Below are 25694 nucleotides of genomic sequence, written 5' to 3' on the forward strand. Positions count from 1 at the left end.
ACAGTAGGACTGAACCTGCAACCCCACGATTGCAAAGCAAGCTGCTTAACACAGAGCCATGCATGTGCCAGACTACATCTGGATAAAAGATGGGTTGGTCATGGGTCTGCTGAATCGAGTTTGATTAGGACTCAACACAGCTATAGACCAGACCCTATCACAACTTTTGTATTGCGCACTATATAATGTGGTAGGCATAGTATGGACGAATGGTTAAGAAGCTTGCTTCACAACCATGGGGATATGGGTTCAATCCCAGTGTGTGGTATCTTGGGCAAATGTAGTTTTTTTTCTATAGTCTTTGGGCCAACTTCTTTCTTTCTTGAAACTGAATAGGTGGGAACTGTATAGATGCTTGCCAGGTGCATCTGTAAGCGAAAACAGTACAGTCTTGTCACACACACACACACACACACACTGTCATGCCTTGAGAATTTACTTATACTGAAGGTAAACGTCTGTGGATTACTCAGCCACATATTAATTCAAGAGTAGAGAGCAAACTACTGAATCCTCATCGGATGACAAAAATCTACCATTCCACCGACGCCAGTCATCTGTAATTGTGCATGTCTATGGACAAAGGTGCTTCAGCTTGTCCCTCCAATGTGGTGTGATTTGTGGAAGATTTATTTGCTTGCTGTTTCTAGCACTTTGAGATGTCCTTGTTTTCTCAACAATCAGTTTCATTGTTGTTGTAATATCCAGGATGTTAGCAAAACCACTTCAGCTGTTTTTTTTTTTTGTTCTTGTTTAACCCTGTGTCAGGCCTAACAATGGAAAAACTGCTGTGAAGATGGTGGTGGTGGCATTAGCGGTAGTAATAGTGGTTGTGGTAGTGGTGGTGGGAGTAATATTAGTTGTGATGCTGGTGGAGGAAGAGGAGGTAGTAATAGTAATATTAGTTAAGGTGGTGGCAATAGTAGTAGTGGTGGTGGTAGAAAAGATAAGTCAACAAATCCTATAATTGGATCAAACTATTTGATGGGTCAGTTATTGTTACAGATGGGATTAAAATTTTTTAAGAGAGACAGACAAAAGATAGTTTCATGGGTCAGTGTGTTTAGACACTGGGGGTCCATGTCATGGGGACAGTGTGTTGATGGAGAGAGAAGACAGCAGACATGTAATGTCATCAAAAGGGCCAGTTTACTTTACACCTAACACATACACATACATACATACGATGGGCTTCTTTCAGTTTGTTGACCAAATGCACTCTCAAGGCTTTGGTCAGCTCTGTTTTTATAGTAGATGACATTTGGCCCTGGTGCCACTCAATGGAATTAAATCCAGTGGTTGAGAAGCAAGCATCCAACACAGTCAGTAAAGCGGTTGGCGTTAGGAAGGGCATCCAGCATAGAAACCATGCCAAATCAGACTGGAACCTGGTGCAGCTCCCCAGCTTACCAGCTCTGGTCAGACTGTCCAACCCATGCCAACATGGACAACGGATGTTAAATGATGATGATGACAATGATATGGAAGGCGGACATTAAACGATGACAACGATGATGATGATATATATGTGTGTGTATATAATATCATAGAATAGGAACAATCTGTGTCAGTTCTTGACAATTTCATGGGGGGTGGGCAGGTTGGGTAGGACTGTATTCAGAAGTTATCTGGAATAGTCTGTCTGTCTATCATTGTTCTGTTCAAGTTCTGCAATATCTCACTGCAACCTCTGTGTTCTTGCTTGAAGTTTTGGTGTTTACTGTTGTACAACATCATCTCTGTCCGATGGCTTTGAAAAATTTTAACAAACAACACGCTCTTACATCATGGTCTAATTACTTACGATTTGGTAGTGGTAGTGTAGAATTAGTGTTGCAGCTATAGTTACTTCCTCCCCCTCCGCTTCTTCTTCTTCTTAGCAGGAAGTCAAGATGCTGTGGTGGTGGTGGTGGGTGCTGGCATCTACTGTAGAGATCAAAAATAGAATTGAAGGCAGGAAATCTGATAGCTGAACTTAGTTGCTTTTTCTTTTTATTAAAATTTTTTTTTATCGTTTATATTGGTGGGAGGATGTATGCATGCTTGTGTGTATGGCATACATACGTTCATTTATATATGTATATATATATATATATATATATATATATATATATATAAAATAAACATTGGAGCTGTTCCTCACCCCCGCACAGAAATTGTTGGTAGTACTCAGAGGTATTTCAAGCTCTTCTGAATTGATTGCAATTCTGCATCATCGGCAGGTATCTCAGGGTGACAAGTATTTTGGTCCCTTAGCCTGTAGGCTTCACCTACTGAAGGGTTACACATGCAATCGCTTGCCAGCCATAGCCAGTTTGAACTGTATTCAATGCTGTGGCTTTTTTCACTTGTTTGGATTCCGGTCCAAATCTTTCAGTGTTTGGATTGCTCTAGTATTTCTACAGGAAACACACCAACCCAACTGGGAAGGTGACTTCAATCTAACACACTTCATGCAAGTATGTTGTTGAAAAGCAAATTTAATGCAGTACTTTGTCTGGAGATAATATCTCTCTTTTTTTTTATGTGCTGTGTTTAAAAACACAATGTATATCCAAATAAGACATGGGCTACTACAAAAAAGAGCACCAACTAGCTATGAACTGAAGGGCCAGGGAAAGATCTGTGCTAGGAATGTTGTTAAGAGAGCATATTTGAAAGATAATTCGAGAATGGATTGGAGTGAACGATATGATCGCAGAGTACCAAAAGCACAAGTTCCTCTGGGTTGGACATGTTGCTAGGCTTACAACGACAGTTGCTGAGTAGTACCCAAGAGATCAGAAAAGGCCACTTGGAAGATCTCCATAGTGATGAGAAGACACTGTGATCGAGTAGTTTGGGTCAAGGTGGAGAAGAATGGTGCAATTAAAACAAGATTGGAAGCACATTGTGGTGGCATAGTTGATGCTGTGATATTGGAGACAGATACGAAAATCATCCCAGCAGGGGCCAGTAAGAATGCCAGATGCATTTCTACTTCATTGAGCATTGTCAATGGTGTGTAATGACAACCAGCTGCATGCTTACATGTGACTTGTCAGCACTTATATATAGGAAAACATTGAATAAATATTCACTGGTGTTGGGAAGAGTTGCCTAGCTAAATTAAAATCTGTTATATGCTACAAAAGCAGTATTAGATTAAGATGGTCATCTATGTATCATACTTAACCCTTTAAAATTTAAACTGACCAGATCCAGCTTCTCACACCTACCCGACAAGCTTTGAGATAATATTTGATTAATTGAAAACAATGTGAACAAGGCAACACCAACGTCCTCTCAGCAGTTAACCAGAGATGATTTTTAAAATGAGAATATCTGATATAAACTCGACTGCTCTCACAAACGAGAATACTAAAAAATGAACCTGACTGCTTTCAAAAGAAAACAGGAAAAATAATCCAGAATCCTTGTCCGGTACCAGATCGATCCCAAAATCTAATCAGTTCTTGCCAGTCATGAGGCCAAACATCCCTGAAGGTTTCATCTGAATCCATCCAGCAGTTATTGAGATATCTTGTCCATGGACAAACAAAGAAACAAACAAACACGACTGAAAACAATACCTCCGCCTTCGCTAAGGCAGAGCTATTAAATAAGCAGTGCATTTGACAGTAATCTATTAAAAAGGGTTAATGTAAATACAGTGTTGAAAGTGAGATTTACTGCAGTATTCTTCTGGAGATGATAACAGCTGGCTGTGAATACATGCTGTTGACAATGCCCATGAAAAACAGAAATACATCTGGTGTTCTCATTGGTGGTGGGATGATTTTTGTCTTCCTCTGATATATATTCTGTTTTTAAACTCAGCACATCTACCAGAAATATTATCTCCCAACAAATTCTGCAGTAAGTTTGCCTTTCAACAATATATTTATATTAAGTATAATGCATTGATGGCTATTTTAGTTTAATACTGTGTGTGTGTGTGTGTGTGTGTGTGTGTGTGTGTGTGTGTGTGTGTGTGTGTGTGTGTGTGTACTCTTGTCTTGACATAATTTGATGGCTGTGAATGAGCATCACCTTCATACAAGTGATGTTTGTTTGTTTCCAGTCTGTTGTGAAAAGGATTTTTAATCATGGGGAAATATTACCTTGCATGGAAAACAGGTGAGGGTTGGTGATAGGAACAGTGTCCTGTTGTAGAAGACCTACCTCAATAAATTGTGCCTAACCCATGCAAACATGTAGAAGAAAAGTGCAACTATGATGATGGTGAAATATGGATTCTGACATTGCTTTGATAAATGAGGGTTTGGCAAGACACAACTGTAGAGATGGAATGAGACTAACCATTTAAAATGGCACTTTCTTTCCCTGTCACTACTGAACTGAAGAAGGTGCAATGGTGTTGGTGCTAGTGTTTTGGTCTCCTGGACAACCTGTACAATTCTAGTGGGCATCATTTGTGCAGAGAAAGTCCCTCACTCTTGGCCTTCAAAACTGTGTCGGTCTGGTGCAACAAGTGCCAAGAACCCAGTGGTTATCAGGATGTAGGATCTGTATGGAGTTACCTTCTCTTTGATAAGCAGCAGCTTAAGAGTTGAATTGTCCTCGTCTTCCCCGGGTCCGATAAGGGTTTCTGTGAGTGACCTTCTTCTGGAGGCAGTTCTCTAACATGCTAATTAATTGATAGCTGGGACCCTGACAGATGCTACGGGAACAATCATGGCTAAGAGGTGATCCCATACTCCTCAAAACCCTGAAACCTTTGAACCAGGGGCCCACTACCGAATGCAGTTTACCATCATACATAGGACGATTATATATATATATATATATATATATATATATATATATATATACACACACATACAGGGGTTGGACAAAATAATGGAGACACCTTAAAATTTCAAACAAATTTATTTTAATATGGGGTAGGACTGCTTTTGGCAGTAATTATAGCTTGAATTCTACAAGGTATGGACTCAAACGAAGTTTGAATTGTTTCCAAAGGAATTTTTGTCCATTCTTCAGCTAAAACAGTCTCCAGTTCTTGTAGTGATGATGGTGGAGGATATTGACTCCTTACTTGTTTTTCTAAACTGCACCATAAATGTTCAATAATATTGAGATCTGGGGACTGTGGTGGCTAGATAAGATGCTCAACTTCACTAGAATGTTCCTTGTGACATTCAGTAACAACTTTAGCTGTGTGAATTGGTGCATTATCATCCTGAAAGATTGCATTTCCCTTTGGAAACAGTTCTGCAACCATAGGATGAATTTGATCAGATAAAATGCTTAAATGGTCTTGACTATTAATTCTGCCATGAAAGGAAACCATTGGGCTAGTGGATTTCCAAGATATAGCCTCCCAGATCATCACAAATCCTCCTCCATATTTAACAGTTGAAAGAAGGCAGTCTGGGTCAAATGCTTCTTTTGGCTGTCTCCACACGTTTACCCGGCCAGTGGTTGGAAATAAGGTAAAGGATGACTTGTCCGAGAAAATAAAATTCTTTCATTGCTCTAAGGACCAATTCTGTAGGTTTTTACTCCACTCTAAACTCTTTGCAACATTTGTTTTTGAAAGTAGTGGTTTTCTGATTGCAGCCCTCCCATGAAATCCAACTTTGTGCAGCTCCCGGCAAACAGTTTTTGTAGAAACTAGGTTCTCGAGGTGGTCATTAAGCTCTGCAATAATTTTGGAAGCTGTACTTTTGTGATCCTTTCTAACAATTCACATAAGAGTCCGATGGTCCCTATCTGAAAGTTTTGGTTTTCTTCCGGAGTTTTGTTTCAACAAGGAAGTTTTTCCCTCTTTCTCAAAGGCTGTCATTACTTTCGAGACAGTACTTCTTGATACACCAAACATGAAAAAACAGCAATATTAGCAAAACATATTAAGCAACACTAATAATAAATAAAAAAAAACATTAAAATAAACAAGCTTTTGACAGTTTTATAGATATTTCACAATTATGATGTTATGTGTTTCCATTGTTTTGTCCAACCCCTGTGTATATATATATATATATATATATATATGTGTGTGTGTGTATGCACAAGTACCCCGTAAATATGTATACATCTTTGGTCTCTGATTAGATAATGCATTATCTTGTCACAGTCTCTTTTCCTACAACAGTAACCCATGTGTTGGGAGTTTCTTCCCCCTAGCACCACCTTTCTAAGGGTCTCTACAATAAAAAGTGGAAAGCACTGAGCCTCACCCCCATAACAAAAATAGATTCTTCTCTCTCTAAAATATTCTGAGATAGAATCTGTAAATTGAAAACCTGTTTTTCTATGGATTAACTGGTAAGATTTGAATATGAATACTTGGATCTGTTCTTTTTTTTTTTTTTTTTTGTCCATCTGCTGTTTATTAATGTTTTCCTATCTTTTCTTGTTTCAGTGATGGAAGACAGCGGAGCTATGGCTGCGACAGCTGGTGGTGGCGGTGGTGCTACAGCTGGCCAGGTAATGACTGGACCTCATGAAGTAAAGACTGCAGGTGTTCCTCTCAGTGATTTTATTCTTCAGTTAGAAGACTACACAACAACAGTCAGTACAAACTTTCATTTATCCTCTCTCACCCCCCCCCCTCTCTCTCTATCTTGCTATCAACCTGTTTACCTGCCTATCTTATCTCTCTTTCTATCTATATATATGTATATATATGTACAGGGTGTCCACAAAGTCTGGGTACACGGGGATTAACACATACTTTAAGAAATTATTTCTTATATTCAATTGCTTATGTTACGATTTTATTTGCTCCCTGTACCCAGACTTTGTGGACACCCTGTATTGTTGGGGTGGGTGACATGTCTCTATGTGTCAAACAAGACCTTTATCGTGATGTGACAATATGTAAAAATATTTTGACAACAGAAATATTTGTTTACTATATCATCATCATTATCATTTTACATCTGGGGTGGGGGTGATTAGATGGGTTTGATATATAATGTACATGAACTTTAGGTTAGTTAAAATATGTTTGGACATATTTTAACTTCTAAGAGCAATTTCATTGCAGTTACCCTGGAGAAGAAATTCTTACATATGGTAAAAGATGTAAGAACCACCTTCATCTGCTCCAGTGTCTCCCCCTAGCGGACTCTTAGATGTGTTTCTAGCTTATGATTCTAGGTTCAGTTCTTATTCCTTGTCTTGCAAGTTGCTTGGTGACCCTGCCAGTGCTGGTGTCACGTAAAAAGCATCCAGTCCACACTATAAAGTGGTTGATATTTGGAAGGGCATCCAGCTGTAAAAACCTTGCCAAAACTGACCTCACTTGTGCTAATGTCACATAAAAAGCACTCAGTCCACCCTGCGGAGTGGTTGGTGTTAGGAAGGGTATCCAGCTGTAAAAACCATGCCAAGACGGGACACAAAAGTCTGGTGCAGTCTGGCTCACTCCTGTCAAACTGTCCTATCCATGCCAGCACGGAAGGTGGACATTAAACTATGATGATGATGATGATAATATTAACATCTATATGTTCAAAGGAGGCACAGACATGGCTGTGTGGTGAAGAAGTTTGTTTCCCAACCACATGGTTTTGGGTTCAGTCCCACTCTGGAACATTGAGCAAGTGTCTTCTGCTGTAGGCATCCTCACCTTTCTTAGTGGATGGAAACTGAAAGAAGCCTGTTGTGTGTGTGTTTGTGCCTCTTTGCCATGACCTTGTGTGATAGTTGTAAGCGAGGGTCACTGTCACACTCATTTACAATGTCATTCGTTTCCAATGTCCCGTGAAAACCTGTCTACTCATGAGGAAATATCACCTTGCTTGGAAACAAGAGAGGGCTTGCAACAGGAAGGGCCTCTGGCTGTAGAAAATATGCCTCAACCAATCCTGTCTCCTCCATGCAGACAAAGAAGAGTGGACATTAAAACAATAAGGCTGGTGATCATGATGATATTCAAAACAGGTTCTAATTAAAACTTTATCATAAGTTTTATTCATGTTACCTTCTCATACCCCATTCTGAAGTAACCTGTGCTCTCCGAAAATGTTGCCATACCCCACCATTGGGGGGATTACCCCCATCTTGAATGTGGCCAACACTATCTGTCTGGGTCAACACTGTCTGTCCTGCCAACCCCAGACAGCAAATCGTTGGGCCCACTTTTTTTAGTATTGTATGTCTTAATTACCTAAGTTAATGATAAAAATGCTACAATTTCAGGAGTGGCTGTGTGGTAAGTAGCTTGCTTACCAACCACATGGTTCCGTGTTCAGTCCCACTGTGGCACCTTGGGCAAGTGTCTTCTACTATAGCCCCGGGCTGACCAAAGCCTTGTGAGTGGATTTGGTAGAAGGAAACTGAAAGAAGCTTGTTGTGTATATATTATATATGTGTGTGTGTGTTTGTCCCCCCCCCCTCCCAGCATAGCTTGAGAACCGATGCTGCTATGTCTACGTCCCCATAACTTAGCAGTTCAGCAAAAGATACCGATAGAATAAATACCAGGCTTACAACGAATAAGTCCTGGGGTCAATTTGCTCGACTAAAGGCGGTGCCCCAGTATGACCGCAATCAAATGACTGAAACAAGTAAAAGAGTAATTGTTGTAATATTACCTGAATTAATTAAATGAACTAATTTGTGAGAATTTCTTTTTTCCCACAGATCCCAGACTCCGTCACAGCCTATTACCTAAATCGAGCTGGCTTTGATGCCTGTGACCCTCGAATGTGAGTAGCCCATAAATTCTCTCTCGTCTTTTATTTATTTCTTTTCTGACCATTTTTCTACAGACTTGCACTGCTTTTGTTTCAGTTGATATTGTAAAATAATGAAGAATTTATTCCATTTGGAACATAAATTAACATGAAGTTAACTTTTTTGTGACTATATTTTTGTAGACATAACACTGACTTTGTTTCAATTAATTTTGTGAAGTAATGAAATATAAATATATATTATTTATATATTTTTATATTTATATTTTGCATTAATTAATGAATGACAAAGGAACAGGGATTATGTAATCACCTTCATTATCTTACAGCTGTTTCTGCTATAAGAAGCATTACATCACAGTTGAGTGTACACACATCATCATCATCATCATCATACGTCCGTTTTCCATGCTGGCATGGGTTGGACGGTTTGATTGAGGTCTGGCAAGCCAGAAGGCTGCACCAGGCTTCAATGTGATCTGATGATGTTTCTACGGCTGGATGCCCTTCCTAATACCAATCACTCCGAGAGTGTAGTGGGTGCTGTTTATGTGCCACCGGCACAGGAGTCAGCCAGGGGTCCCTGGTATTGATCACATTTGGATGGTGCTTTTTATGAGCCACCAGCATGGAAGCCAGTCTGGCAGATCTGGCATCAACCACGTTTAGATGGTGTGTTTTACTTGCCACCGGCGTGGAAGCCAGTGAGACAGGCCTGGCATTGATTACATTCGGACGGTGCTTTTTATGTGCCACCAACACAGGAGCCAGTCAGGGTCACTGGCATCAACCACATACACATACACACACACACACACACACACACACATATATATGATACATTCCTCTCAGTTTCTGTCAACCAAATCTGTTCATAAAGGTTTGGCCAACCCAGGGCTATAATAGACAACTCTTGCACAAGGTGCCATACAGTAGGACTGAACCCAAAACTACGTGGTTAGAAAGTGGACATCTTAACCACACAACGTTTGTACCTGTTACACATACAAGCACATACATTCTAGCTTAGTAAAATCAGCATGGTCATAGGTAGAATGCATTTGATCATAGACCTACTGGATCTAGTTTGACCTGGGGCTAAGCAACAACATCACCAGCAACAACAACAACAACACCATCAATAACAATTACAACACTAAGTTTCTAAGACCTTGAGTTGGTCATACTTTCTAGAATAATGTCATTTATAATTAATGAGTAAACTACATCTTTGTTTGACTTTAATTAAACTAATCAGTGGGTTTATTACTAGATATTAATTAAACAGTCTAAACTTAATGTCTTTCATTAACTCCACTTGCTAATTACATCGTTACTCTGGGTGGAATAGCATCCATTTGGTAGGTAGTGTGTGTGTGTGTGTGTGTTTGAACTTTTATCAGATGCGTGGTTTATTCATGTATATGAGGGTGGAAGGGAGAAACCTTTTTTTTTTTCATCTATGTGTGTGTATGGAGATGGTGGACAGATTGGCCCTTGTTTTAGGAGTATGTGTGGTGTGAGGTTGAGGGAAGGTGATCCTTTGTCAGATGTTTGTGTATGTAAGTTTTCTCAAATGTGTGCACCTTCTAAGTGTGTGTGTGTGTGTGCGTGCAGTCACCTTCCATCAGGTATATGTGTGACATCCCATCACGTTTGTATGTGAGACCTCCTATCAGCTGTGTGTGTGTGTGGGGGGGTGTATGTGCATGCATGCAGCGACCTTCCATCGGGTATGTGTGTGAGACCTTCCATCAGCTGTGTGCATGTGACCTTCCACTGTGCGTGCATGTGATCTTCTATCAAATGTTGTTGGTAGATCTTTCTGTTATTTTGTACATTTTGATTCCATTGCAAAGAATACGGCTAATGGCACTGGAGTTTCAAAACTAAATTTGTTTTGTGTGTGCGTGCACTACAGAGTGAAGTTTCACCTCTTTCAGTTATCCTCTCAGATTCCACTGGGACCATTGACCTTTAACCTTTCGTTTAGTTCACCATCCTAACCTTCCAGCTATTTCATCTTATTGACCATGTTGTTGTTGTTGTTACTGCTGCTGCTGCTGTTGAGTAGCCTCTGGTTACTTCCCCTTTAGGACTCCTCATCCACAGAGCTGACCAATCAAATGTTTAACAAATGAGAGCCCATAACTCTTGCAACTTTCATGTGCTGAAACAGACACCTTATGTCTCTTCTGTTGCTTGTCTCGGTCGTTTGACTGTGGCCATGCTGGGGTACCACTTTGAAGAGTTTTGTCAAACAAACCAACCCAGCATATATGTTTAAGGCTGGTACTTGCTCTGTCAGCCTCTTTAGTTGAACCACTTAATTACAGGGATGTAAACAAATTTAGACCCGAGTCAAGTGATGATGTGACATGCACACACACACAAAATGGATTTCCACACTTTCTCTCTACCAAATTCACTCACAAGGCAGAAGGTCTATAGTAGAAGACACTTGCTCCAGGTGCTTCACAGTGGGACTCCACCCAAATCCACGTGGTTGCAAAGCAAACTACTTAACTACATAGCCACGCATGTGCCTGTATCTGTGATTTTGTTTTCAGTTTTCCACTATTCATTGTCCACTCTTGCCCTTTTTTAGAGTTATTAATTTTACTATTGATCATTCATGATTCCGTACTTGAAAATTAGATAAAGGTTGGTGACTGGAAGGGCATCTCATTGTAAAACACTGCCTCAATAATATACTCATCTAATCCATGTTAGCATGGTGAAACAGATGTAAAAATGAATGAACAAGTAATTCACAGAAAGATGGTGTGGGAGCCTGTGAACCTGTTTGAAATAAGGCAAATCTTCCAATCACACTCCATTCTATTTTCTTGGGAAGGATAAGGACACATTATATTAATGTAGTCCTAGATACATTGTCTAATCATTATTCTACAAGATCACAACTGAGTTGAGGCTAAATGATAACAAAGAGGTGGAGGGGGGCACGAGAGAATGTAGTCCTGGATACCCTATACTTGAATGAAAGATAGGTTGGCCGTATGTGGAATCTCTTCTATAAAGGTTGATCTGGGACTAAAGAACAGCAGCAACAAGGGGAGACACATTTAGAATATATAGTCCTAGATACACTATGGAAAAAAGATGGGATGATCATAGCTAGAACATCTTTGATCATGGTTCTGCTGGATTAGCGCTGACCAAGGACTAGACTGTGATAAACAATGATACATTAGATTATTGTAGTCCAAGGTACATATGTCTGAATAAAAGATGGGATGGTCATGTCCAGAACACTTGTAATCATAATTCGATTGGGTCATAGCTGACCTGGGCTGAAACAATAAGAAAGAAAGTTAACATTAGATAATATAGTCCTAGGTACACTTACATCTGCCTTGATCTAGTAAAACTATGCTCAAAGACATTCCATTCATGACGATCCCAAGGACTACATTATTTAGTGTTTTTGTCCTCACAGGCCATGGTTGTGTGGCTAAAAAGTTTGCTTCTCAACTGCATGGCTTCAGGTTCAGTCCCACTGCATGGAACCTTGGACATCTATATAGCTGCAGACTGACCAAATCCTTGAGAGGAATTGATAGAAGGAAACTGAAAGAAGCCCAGTGTGTGTGTGTGTGTCCATCTGACTTGTGCAAGTATGGAAAAGTGGATATTAAAATGATGATGATGACTGAAGACAGTTGAAGGATGATGTGGTTTGAAGGAGACTGGTTGCTGTTTCTAGCAATCTGAGCTGCCACATTGAGGTTACTTGAGTAATTATTGATTCTAGTGTACCATCTGTGTCAGAAGAGAAACAGATGGCAGCTATTTTAATGGTTGTTACTGCTAAATTATTCTACTAACCTTACCCCCTTTTTATTACCCTATTTTTCTAACAATAATAACGGTAATATATTGTGCTCCCCCACCTCCCCACATTGTATGTCTTTCAATTTACTTTGGAAGTAATTAATAATTTCGAAGGGATTTATGAAATTCAAATGAACTTTGTTTCATTATCAGACTGTGAGATTGGAATATGAGTTAAGCTTTAAAAAAAAAAGGGTTCTTTATTTAACATTGTGGTGGTGGCGCTGGGAATGGTAGTAGAGATGGTTGTAGGATTAGTGGTGGTGGTGGTAATTTTAAATATGGACTGTTAAAAACTAAAAGTGTTGTATTAAGTCCTAAAAGTTGTGGTTGTCGTGGGAAAATTGTAAGATTGGGGTATTATGAAAGGTGGAGAAAGGGTACATGTATATTGTACGTACATACACATACATTTACACCCCCCACCCTTAAAAGTGGATGTTGTGTTAGAACACAGAATAAATACTACAATAGTTACCATGACACAAAATCCATTTTTCAGTGGGGATAAATATTACCTTTTGGTATTAATACTGCTTCTGTCCCTAATAGTTACACACACACACACACACACACACAAATGCTGTGTATCTGGTATTTCTGTTAGCATGTTGGCAGTACTAGTTTTAGTACAGACTTCATTAACTGATGACTTGGAACTATTATGATATAATCATCATATATTCCATTGTTGGTAATGAATGATGAAGGTGGCGGCGGAGGCGGGGGGGGGGGAGAGAAAAAGGAGAGATAATGTAGAGAGGAGGGGAGAGAGAAAGACACACACACACACACAGAGGCACGTACGTACATAGACACTCAATGTTTTTGTTTCACTCTAATAAAAGCTTGCATTAACAACTTTAAGGTCAGTATTTGTGTGTGTGTGTGTGTGTGTGTGTATGTGTGTGTGTGCTTGCTGCCTGTAATTGTGTCTGAATGAGTGTGTGATTGTATGCAACCAGTCATTGCATGTGTGTAATTGTGTGTATATGACTTGTATCTGTGTGTGTATGTGTGTGTGCCAGTCTGTGATTGTGTGCAACCTGTCATTGCATGTATGTATGTGTGTGTGTGTGTGGTTGCATGTGTATGCTTGTATGTGACTTTTCACTAAGTAGATTGTTGTTGCAGTGGTGGTGGTGGTTGTGTGTTGTAATTAGTGTAAGTGGGTAGTGGTGGTGGTAGAGGTAGTTGCTGTGGTGATGGTAGTAATAGTTACTGTAGTGGTAGTAATTGTGGACATTTGTATTATTGGCTGTGTGGTGGTGGTGGTGGTGTATTGGTGCAGGTGGTAGTGATGACAGTAGCAGTAGTGGTATGACAGTGTGGTGGTGAAAGTGATGGTAGTGGTAGTGATAATGTTAAGTCTGTCCAGCTCAATTCTTCTTGAACTGAAACCTTCAGGGACCTCATTGAAATTCTGAATCAACAACCCCAAATGCCAAACTCCTGGTGGATCTTTGGCATGATTGGGGTCACTACTGCCCCTTGTTTTCCCTCACGCTAGTTCCTGATTTAGCAAACCTTCACTCAAAGACCCTCCAACCATGTTGTCTATTTTCTGTCTTTCAGGTGTAGCATATACAGAATTCAATTATTAAATGCGTTCTTTCAGACAGTAATGTGTGAGTTGTGAGAGATTTGGCTGCTATTTCTAGCAGGTTGAATGTCCATATAAAGGCTCCTTCTTGGGCTGATAAAATGGCTAAATATAACAATGTTGCCAGTAGAGACTGGAACTTGATATCGTAGATCCCTGTTGTTGTTTGCCTTTGTTTTTCATCCCCCACCCCAGCACATATGAACCCTGATCCAGCTAGACCTTAATCAAAGGTCAGTTCAGTCATGACTATCCTGTTCATTTATCATTGTTCAAACACCTACTTTTCTATCCTTGCATAGGTCAGGCAGAATTCATGGAAACAGAGTTTCTTTGGCCGGGTGTCCTTCCTGTTGCCAACCCTTGTTTGTTTTTCAATTAAGGTGACATTCCCCTGTGGACAGGCACATTTTTCTTGAATGATTGGAAACGAATGAATGCCTTGTGTTGTGGTGATACTTGTTTCACAACCCTCCAATGTCAAGATTAGACGATAGAAACATACACACATACATATGCTCACGCACACGCACACGCACATGAACACACCAGGCTTCTTTCAGTTTCAATCTTCCAAAACCACTCACAAGATTTTGGTCAGCCCAGAGCCATAGTAGAACGACACAATGTCACACAGAGTATGATGTCATACTGTCACATACAGTAAGATGTCACACCTAATTGTCATTCAGCTGGTTGTCACACCTAATTGTCCTACTGTATTTGTCCAGTCATCACCTCAGTTTTGAGTTCTGATCTCTCTTTCTGTCCCTCTCTCTTGTTCTTTTTTTAATTTTTAACTATCATCTCACTATGGATAAAATGAATTTGTAGTAATGGTGGTGGTGGTGGTATTAAATTCAGTGTTGGAGGAATTTAGTGCAGGTAGGTATGTTAGCTACAAGTGATCCAAAGGAAATGTGGTAGTTATTAAAATTAATTAAAAATAAATCTAATTATAAGTCAATTACTGTTAGGAAAGGAAGAAGAAAAAAAATGATTAATGTTTTTAACTGAGGCTCTTGATCAAGGTAGAGAAGAGAGAAAATTGCAAGCATTCCGTGCCATGGTAAGTATGAAAGAAGGAAGTGAGTGGTTAGGTATGTAGTTAGTGGTTAGTGGCAATGGTTAGTGGATGGTTAGGTATGCGGTTTCTGGAGAGTGGAGAGGATTACTGGGTAGGTATGTTGTTTGTTGAATATAGGAGTGTAGAAATAGATGGTTGCCAGATGAAGGCAGTTGGTACACAGGTATGTGGTTTCTGAGTGAAGATAGATGGGCAAAATGTTGATCATGTTAAGAAAAACAAAACAGTAAGACACAGTAAAGGTGGTGTGTGTGTGTGGTGTTATTTAATGTGGGTATCATAATTTCTGGCATGCAAGTTGAATTTTTTAGACCAAAATTTACAACCAAAAAAGGTTGGTTGACTTCCATGAAGCAAGACAACTTTAGAAGACCAACAGTTTCATGTGAAATGCAGCAAGATTTGGATAGATAATGATGATGTTTGAATGTTTACATGTTGACACTATTTGCCGTGTCAAATTGTGTGTTGGAAAATATGATCTAGATGTCTGTGGGAGTGTTTGCATTTGTTGGGGAAAAGGAGAATTAAAGGGAATGCAAATGGTTGTTGATGCCCTAGGGAGAGGATGTGCTCAATGTGAAAATAGATTTTTGTTCGTGGAGAGGAAGGGAGTGGTCCTGGGGAGACGGGCTTGTGAGTCACGAGTTTAAGGAACACTGGGGATTCAAGTGCTCTCTGATGCAGTCTATCAAATGTCAGCCAGTTTCACCTCTGTACAAAACATTAAAGTGTTGACATTTAAATGCTGCTAAAAAAAAAAAAAGATAATAATGAAAAAGTAAAAATTGATAGAGAAACTTGTAAAGTGGTCAGCAACATGGCAGGTAGACTTAGGACCACACAAAGTTATGTTGTTATGATGTTGAAAGGAGGGGTATTACGAGGAGGTGGAGTGGGCCATTTCAGATTGGATGAGACCCCCAATTACTGCCCTATCCGCATATGAAACTTGAAGTGGCTCATGTATAACTCTTGTGTTCATTTGTATATCTTTTATCCTTCATCTTTTACTTGTTCCAGACATTGCATTGTGGCCATGGTGGGGCACCGCCTGGAAGGGTTTTAGTTGAATGAATTGGCTCCAGTACTTGTTCTATTGGACTCTTTTTACCATACAACTGAGTTACAGGGATGTGAACAAACCAACTCAGGTTGTCAGGTGGTGGTGGCAACAAACACATACATAGACACACATGCAGAGATATATATGTATATGTATAATGTACTGCTCCATGATTCACCAATAAAAGTACTCCGTCTGGTGAGAAATACATATTATTTATTTAAAGGACATAATACATGTCTTTAAGTGTTATTAATAATTTCATATATTGAGAAATATCTCAAACATATTCTTCAATCATAAACCACATATCATAATGAACTGAAAAAAAGATATGTATTGTGTCCTTTAAATATAAAAAATATATATATTTATGTACACACAGACATCGATTGTGGTCATTAGTTCAGTAGCTTCTGACATCTAATTGGCTTCTAGAATACTATGAGAGAACATTCATATATTAATTAGTTAATTAATCAATTGATAATATTCCTCTCTTCCATAACAACGTTGGAACAATTTTGAAAAGATGACAAGTACTTCACAATTCCAGTTCTAGAAATAACAAAAGTTACATCATGTAGCAAAAATACAAATCCATTCTTTTAACTTTATCTATATATATATCATCATCATTGATTAACGTTCGTTTTCCATGCTGGCATGGGTTGGATGGTTTAACTGAGGTCTGGAGAGCTAGTGGCTGCACCAGACTCCAATCTGGTCTGGCAAAGTTTCTACAGTTGGATGCCCTTCCTAATGCCAACCACTCCGAGAGTGTAGTGGGTACTTTTTACGTGCCACCAGCACAGCGGCCAGTGAGGCAGGCCTGGCAATGATCACGTTCGGATGGTGCTTTTCACATGCCACCGGCACAGGAGTCAGTCGGGGGATACTGGCATGGGTCACAATTGGTTGGTGCTTTTTACGTGCCACCGGCACAGGAGCCAGCCGGGCGGACCTGGCATCGACCACGTTCAGATGGTGCTCTTTACGTGCCATCAGCATGGGAGCCAGTCAGGGGGCACTGGCCCCAGCTACAATATTGGTTTCACTTGACTTAACAGGTCTTCTCAAGCATATCATATCACCCAACGCATCAGGAGTATTCTTAACAGGGCTGGACATGTGTTGCTACGATCTTACTTTAGTTGCCGGGTCTTCTCAATCACAGTGTATCTCCAAAGGATCTGGTCTCCTGTCATTGCCTCTGTGAGACCCAATGTTCAAAGGTCATGCTTCACCACCTCATCCCATGTCTTCCTGGGTCTACCTCTTTCACAGGTTCCTTCTACAGTTAGGAAGTGGCACTTTCTCACATAGCTGTCTCCATTCATACATAACATGGCCATACCAGCACAGTTGCCTCTCTTGCACACTACATTTGATGCTTCTTATGTCCAACTTTTCTCTCAGGGCACTTCCACTCTGTCGTGTGTGCACACTGACATTACACATCCAGCGGATCATACTAACTTCATTTCTTTCAAGCCTACGCATGTCCTCAGCATTCATGGCCCATGTTTCACTGCAATATAGCATGGCAGTTCGCACACATACATCATACAGTCTACCTTTCACCCTGAACGAGAGACCCTTAGTTACCAGCAGAGGTAGGAGCTCCCTGAACTTTGCCCAGGCTATTCTTACTCTAGTCACTACACTCTCAGAGCAACCACCCCCACTACAGACTTGGTTGCCTAGGTAGCAGAAGCTATCAACTACTTAGAGTTTCTTCCCCTGGCATGTGATGGAATCTGTTTTCTGTACATCTTCAGTGTTTATTGCCCAGGCGTAGGAGTGGCTATGTGGTAAGTAGCTTGCTTACCAACCACATAGTTCTGGGTACAGTCCCACTGCGTGGCACCTTGGGCGAGTGTCCTCTACTATAGCCTCGGGCCGACCAAAGCCTTGTGAGTGGATTTGGTAGATGGAAACTGAAAGAAGCCTGTCGTGGAGGAGGATAGCTGCGTGAAAAAGTGCCACACCCTAACAGTTGAGGGAACCCGTGGAAGAGGTAGGCCCAGGAAGACCTGGGCTGAGGTGGTGAGGCAAGACCTTCGTACATTGGGCCTCACCGAGGCGATGACTACGGACCGAGACCTTTGGAAATGGGCTGTGCGTGAGAAGACCCGGCAAGCCAAGTAAGATCGTTGCCAGTGCCCCTGGACTGGTTCTTGTGCGGGTGGCACATGAGATGCACCATTTTGAGCGTGGCCGTTGCCAGTACCGCCTGACTGGCTCCTGTAGGATTTTCGAGCGAGATCGTTGCCAGTGCCCCTGGACTGGCTTGTGCGGGTGGCACATAAAAGACACCATTTCGAGCGTGGCCGTTTTCGTGCGGGTGACACGTAAAAGCACCCACTACACTCTCTGAGTGGTTGGCGTTAGGAAGGGCATCCAGCTGTAGAAACTCTGCCAAATCAGACTGGAGCCTGGTGTTGCCATCCGGTTTCACCAGTCCTCAGTCAAATCGTCCAACCCATGCTAGCATGGAAAGCGGACGTTAAACGATGATGATGATGATGATGATATATATATATATATAGGTATGTATGTGATTGTCTCCCCACTCTCTCTTGACAACTGATGTTGGTGTGTTTACGTCCCTGTAACTTAGCGGTTCGGCAAAAGTAACAGATAGAATAAGTACTAGGTTTCCAAAGAATAAGTCCTAAGGTCAATTTGTTCAACTTAAGGCGGTGCTCCAGCATGGCCGCAGTCAAATGACTGAAACAAATAAAAGAATATATATTGGATTGGCAACTAAGTTCCTGCTGGGGTTTTTGGGATTTTGGAATTTATTGTGTTTTTAAATTTTGGAATCTATTTTTTTCGAGAATTCTATTTCAGAATCATTTTGGAATCTTTTTTTTTTTTCCTAGTTAATTTTAGTTAATATTCAGATCGTTAAAATGGTATGTCAAGTTAAGAAAAACGAGCATTTTTGAAAACTTCTTCTTTCTGCTTTTAATCAAGGTTCTAAGGCCGCAAAAGCTGCTCGCAACATTTGTGCTGTGTATGGAGAGGGTGCCATAGCTGAAAGAACCGCTCGTGATTGGTATGCCAAGTTCAAAAATGGAAATTTTTACCTCAAAGACGCACCTCGTTCTGGCCGTCCAGTTGAGTTCGATGAAGAGCGATTAAACCAACTTTTGCATGAAAATTCTCATCAAACGACAAGGGAAGAACTGACAGAGAAAATGGAATGCTACCACACTGCTGTAGAGAAGCATCTTCACTCGATGGGAAAGGTTCAGAAGTATGGAGCATGGGAACAACAAAAATCAACGAGCCACAATCTCCGCTGGTTTGCTTGTTTGTCACCGCTCAACTCATGGACACAAGCGACGATTTCTTTACTGAATCATTACTGGCAATGAAAAATGGTGCCTGTACATCAATATGAAGCAGCGTAAGGAATGGCTTAGCCCCAGTAAACAAGCAACACCATGTGTGAAACAAGATCTTCATGCATGTAAAACGATGTTGTGCATATGGTGGGACTGGGAAGGGATTATCCATTACGAATTGCTTGAACAGAACCAAATGGTCAACACGGAACTCTATGTTCAACAGACGGAACAACTCAACACGGCTATTCAAGAGGAAAAGACCTAATCGGCAGCATGGAGTTCTTCTGCTGCACAACAACGTCGGCCCTCATATCGCCAATATGACCAAGGAAGCCATTCAAATGCATGGGTGGGAAGTGCTGCCACACCCGCCGTACTCTCCTGATTTGGCACCAATGGATTTCCACCTCTTTCGATCTCTTTCAAATGCTATGGGCGGAGTTTAGTTCAATACTGATGCAGAATTGAGAGCTTGGTTGGATTAATTTTTTGCGTCAAAATCACTTGATTTCTACTAACGAGTTATTGAAAATCTTGTTGAACGTTGGGAAGAAGTTGCAAACAACAAGGGTGAATACATTATTGATTAATTAGTTGTTATTTTTTATTAAACCTTTAAAAAAATTTAAATTTAAAACGACTGGAACTTAGTTGCCAACCCAATATATAATGTGTATATGTGTGTGTGTGTGTGTGCGTACATACAGACACACATGCATTAATATGTGTATGTGTGCAAAATATATTGAAAGGTCATTACAGAATGTTTCTTATCTTTTCTAGAGTTCGTCTGATTTCTGTAGCAGCCCAAAAATTTGTGTCCGATGTTGTCAACGATGCCCTCCAGCACTGCAAAATGAGAGCTTCAGGTCAGAGTTCAAAGAAACAAGGAAAGGTAAATCCTGTGTGTCTGTTTGTAAGAACATGGCTTACATATATCAAAGTAAAGGACTCAGTACTTTGGGAAGTAGCCTGTTGTCTGCATTATATTCTTGATTAAGCCAGTAGTTTAAAACTCAGTATGAATATATATATATGTGTATATATGTATATATTTCGTTTTTGGATTTGGTTTGCAAGATTTTTTATGTGATTTCGTGTGTTGAAGCATATTCTGTTGTGTCTGGGGAGAGTCATTTTCTTTTCGTGCCTTAAAATTTAACACACGCACCATTAAAATTTCCACTTATTTTTTTATTTTTTTATATTTTCCTAAAATTTTCGTTGCGTCTTGCAACCTTTTCAATAGTCTTGACTCAAGACTATTGAAAAGGTTGCAAGACGCAACGAAAATTTTAGGAAAATAAAAATAATAAGTGGAAATTTTAACGGTGAGTGTATTAAATTTTAAGGCACGAAAAGAAAATGACTCTCCCCAGACACAACAGTATATATATATATATACACATATTATATGCGACTGCCACCCACAGCATTCAATGCAGCTGCATTTTGGCATCTCGTTTCAGGTGATAGGTTACCTGCAATTTGGGTCTCAGCCTTAAACTAGCATGTCTTGGAATATTTACACTTACATCCCTGAAATAAATTTTCAGAATTTACCATTTAAAAGTGACATTTGAAAAAAATTGCATTTCTTTTGTGGTTCAGTATGGTATATAGGCTGGTGCCATGTATGGTATATAGGCTGGTGCCATGTAAAAAGTCCTCCTGCCAGCATGCCAACGCCACATATAAAGCACCTGTGCCAATGCCATGTGTAAAACACCAATGTCAGTGTCACATTGGAGGAATCCAGTCCACTTTGTAAAGCGGTTGGTGTTAGGAAGGGCATCCAGCCGTAGAAACCATGTCGAAACAGACAGTTGGAGCCTGGGCTGCTCTCCAGATGGCCAGGCTCCAGTTAAACTGTCCAAGCCATCCCAGCATGGGAAACCGATGTTAAATGATGATGATTTTATATATATAAATATTATAATATTAGGGAATGTAAAATTCCAAACATACAGGAATATTCAATTTAGTAATACCAAATTGAATTTTATAATAAATAGTATATGTATACTCTTTTACTTGTTTCAGTCATTTGACTGTGGCCATGCTGGAGCACCGCCTTTAGTCGAGCAAATCGACCCCAGGACTTATTCTTTGTAAGCCTAGTACTTATTCTATCGGCCTCTTTAGCCGAACTGCTAAGTTATGGGGACGTAAACACACCAGCATCGGTTGTCAAGCGATGTTGGAGGGACAAACACAGACACACACACACACACATACATATACATATATACGATGGTCTTCTTTCAGTTTCCGTCTACCAAATCCACTCACAAGGCTTTGGTCGGCCCAAGGCTATAGTAGAAGACACTTGCCCAAAGTGCCATGCAGTGGAACTGAACCCGGAACCATGTGGTTGGTAAGCAAGCTACTTGCCACACAGCCACTCCTGCGCCTATATAAATATAATTTAGAGAAGAACCACCAATATACAATTCAAACAATGAAGGAGATCAGACACCATCAAGAAAAGCGTACTCTACAAAATACTAATTTAAAAACCTATAAAATCTAAAAGAAAAGTATAAAATCCATAAAAATATATAAAATACTAGACTAAAAATTTAAATCAACTTAGTAAATTGATAAAATAAAAGGTAATATATATATATATATGTATACATACCCCAGCATCTTCCCTCACACCTCAACCACCATCTAACACAGATGCAGCAGAATCCTGTCTCCCTGGGTTTGTTGATTTGCAAGTAACATGGCAACTTTAATAGTGCCAGAGGCACCATCATCATCATCATCATCATCATCATCATCATAATGTCCACTTTTTCATGTTTGCATGGGTTGGATGAAGTTTATCGAAGCAGATTTTCTGTGGATGGATGCTCTTGATGTCACCAACCTTCACCTGTTTCCAAGCAAGGTAATATCTCTCCTTAGCCAGATGTGTTTTTTTGATGGAAGACTGGAAGTAAACAGCATTGCTTGTATAACAGTGATTCTCGTTCACAGTCATAAACATATAATCCTTTCTACTATTGGCACAAGGCCTGAAATTTTTTGTGGGGGTAGTTAAATTGATTACATTGACCTCAGTACTCCACTGGTACTTAATTTATCGAATCTGGAAGGACGAAAGGTCAAGTTGACCTCAACGGAATTTGAATGTAAGGACAGATGAAATGCTACTCTGAATTTTGTCCAGCATGCTAAGGATTCTGTCAGCTCCTACAATACCAAGACAAGGATACACACACACACACACACACACACACACACACACACACATCTATGACAGGCTTCTCTCAGGTTCTGTCTACCAAAGCTTTGGTTGGTCTGGGGCTATAGAAGAAGATATTTGACCAAGGTGTTTACACAGTGGGACTGAACCTGAGATCACATGGTTGGGAAGCAAGCTTCTTAACCACACAGCCACTCTTGCACCTATTTATTTTTTGTCTTCTACTTGTTTCAGTCATTAGACTGAGGCCATACTGGGGCATTGCCTTGAAATATTTTTAGTCAAACTAATCGACCCCTGTACTTATTTTTTTAAACCTGGTCCTTACTCTGTTGCTCGCTTTTGCCAAACTGCTAAGTTAGAGGGACGGAAACACACCAACACCGGTTATCGAGTGGTGTTGGGGGACAAATACAGACACAAAACACACACACACACGACCGGCTTCTTTCAGTTTCTGTCTGCCAAATTTACTCACAAGGCTCTGGTTATAGTAGAAAACACCTGCTCAAAGTGTCATGTAGTGGGATTGAACCTGGAATCATGTGGTTGGATAGCAAACTTCTTACCACACAGCTATACCTGTGCTGGTGTTAATTAACAGAACACTTGTTAGTATTTGTGTGACAGTATTTTTAATTAACCTTTTGATTTAAGCATGAACATTTTAGTAGGGGTAGTCAGATGTGGGGTCATATTTGGCATGGAAAAAGCACCATTTGAGCATGGTTGATGCCAGTGGCATCTAAAAAGCACCATTTGAGCGTGAGTTGTTGCCAGTGCCACCTGACTGGCTCCTGTACTGGTGGCATATAAAAAGCACCATTTGAGCCTGGTCGATGCCAGTACCACCAGTTAAACCATCCAACCCATGCCAGCATGGAAAGCAGACATTAAATGATGATGATGATGACGACTCTCAGGTAAATTATTCGTTTTTGTTGTATCTTGAAACTGTGATAAGGTTTTTATTTATATTTTATGAGTTTTTTTTTTTCTCTTTTTCTCTTTTTCCAAATGTTTTCCAGGATAAACGTTATGCCTTGTCCATGGATGACCTCGTGCCGGCCCTTGCAGAATATGGAATTAACGTGAAGAAGCCCATTTATTTTGTGTAATTTTGTAAAGAAAAAAAAAAAAAGAAAAAAAAAGCGTAACCATATACCCCTTCTTCATTCCCCTCTTCATCGTCACATCCTCGTCACCGACATCATCGACAACATCATCATCACTAACAACAACAACAGCAACAATAACTACTACCTACTACCACAAAGACCACCGCCACCACCACCATCACTTACATCATTCTTTCATTTTAACAGTGGTTTAGATTTTTTTTTTTTTTCCAAATTTCAGTCAGCCCCTTCCCGCCTCCTCTCCCTAATTGCTGAACAGCAACAACAATAATAATAATAGTGAGTAAACACACTGGGTGAACAGAAACTGTATGGAAGCCCAACACATAGATTGTACATGTGCATGGACTGTTGACTCCATCCACTGCCCTGTTTACCACCGTCACCACCATTGCCACCACTCCTTGGTCTTTGGGTGCCTTCAGCAAAGTCCAATCAGCTACAAGTGCTTTGAGGTCCTCCAGGGGTTCATTATGAGGACTGTTATACTACTTCCTACATGAGATGTGGTTTCCTCAAACTATATAATATATATATACGCACACACACACACACACACACATACTTACATATATATATATATATATATAGATAGATAGATAGATAAATATGCACACACACACACACACATACATACATATATAGATATAGATATAGATAGATAGATAGATAAATACATATATATACATGCATACATACATAAATACATATATATATTTGTATGTATATTATATATATATCTATGAATGATTACTAATTAGACACTACAATAGTAATTAGTTTAATACCTTGAACGAAGAGACAGTTTAGTTTAGTAAGTTGGTGGTGGTGTAGGTGAGAAGTAGGGTGTGTGTGTGTGTGTGTGTGTGTGGATTCTTGTGCTGGTGGGAAATGCGAGATAGGATGTGTCTGTTTATGTATGTGCAGGTGTGTGTGATCTAGTAGTGGCAGATAGGAGGGGTTGTGTGTGTGTGTGTGTGTGTGTGGAGGGTTCTAATTGTGATGGTGGTGTTGGTGGTGGTCTGTTGAAGGACTGGCAGTAATTAATGGCATTGGTGGTCCCATAGAGAATTAATTACCTAACAGCATCGAGATATTTGCATTAGTTGAAGAACAGCTACAACGATATCAATAATGATGATAATAATAATAGCAACAACAGCAAAACTAACAACAACAATATATGTATGAACTGATTCATTTAACAATTGTTAAAAAAATCTCATTAATAAATAAAGATGATAATAATCCTAATATTGATTGTTTTCTTTTTCTTTTCTTTACACTTGTAGTTGAAAATATATAATGTACTCTTCCACTCCATTAAACAAGAGATAAATATCTGTTAATAAACACAAGATTTATGTGTGAGCTATTGTAAGTCTGATGATCAGATAGTACAGTAAGTAATCAGTCGAGTGTGTAGAGCATGGCATACTATGTAAACTTGTCAGGTCATTGTGCTATTGGAACATGAAACTTACAGTAGCTCACATAAAAATCTCTGGTTTATTAAATGATGCAGGTATCGCTTTGTGGTATGGATTTGCTTTCCCAATCACATGATTTTGGGTTCAGTCTTACTGCGTGGCACTTTGGGTAGCCTCAGGCTGACCAAAGCCTTGTGAATGGATTTAGCAGTTAAAAACTGAAGGAAACCATTATGTACACATGCACATACACATATATCTATCTATCTATCTATCTATCTATCTAT

General features: G+C 39.9%; 1 protein-coding gene across 1 annotated transcript; it reads left to right on the forward strand.

The window, feature by feature from the left end:
• Positions 1–3716: 3716 nt before the first annotated feature.
• LOC106883341 (transcription initiation factor TFIID subunit 10) lies at positions 3717–25231 on the forward strand. Its single transcript, XM_052976986.2, has 5 exons — positions 3717–3858; positions 6371–6519; positions 8599–8663; positions 20405–20516; positions 23867–25231. Coding segments are annotated over exons 1-5 (417 nt in total). The 5' UTR covers positions 3717–3857; the 3' UTR covers positions 23957–25231.
• The last annotated feature ends 463 nt before the right edge of the window (positions 25232–25694 follow it).

This window comes from Octopus bimaculoides, chromosome 26, assembly GCF_046866305.1.
Source record: "Octopus bimaculoides isolate indiv1 chromosome 26, ASM4686630v1, whole genome shotgun sequence".
In the NCBI taxonomy this organism is placed as follows: domain Eukaryota; kingdom Metazoa; phylum Mollusca; class Cephalopoda; order Octopoda; family Octopodidae; genus Octopus; species Octopus bimaculoides.

Bases quoted from the DNA above. Each gene is read 5' to 3' on its own strand.
- LOC106883341 (XM_052976986.2), top strand. The intron at 8,664-20,404 runs GTGAGTAGCCCA...TATCTTTTCTAG, and splicing joins GATGCCTGTGACCCTCGAAT to AGTTCGTCTGATTTCTGTAG. The intron at 20,517-23,866 runs GTAAATCCTGTG...AATGTTTTCCAG, and splicing joins GTTCAAAGAAACAAGGAAAG to GATAAACGTTATGCCTTGTC.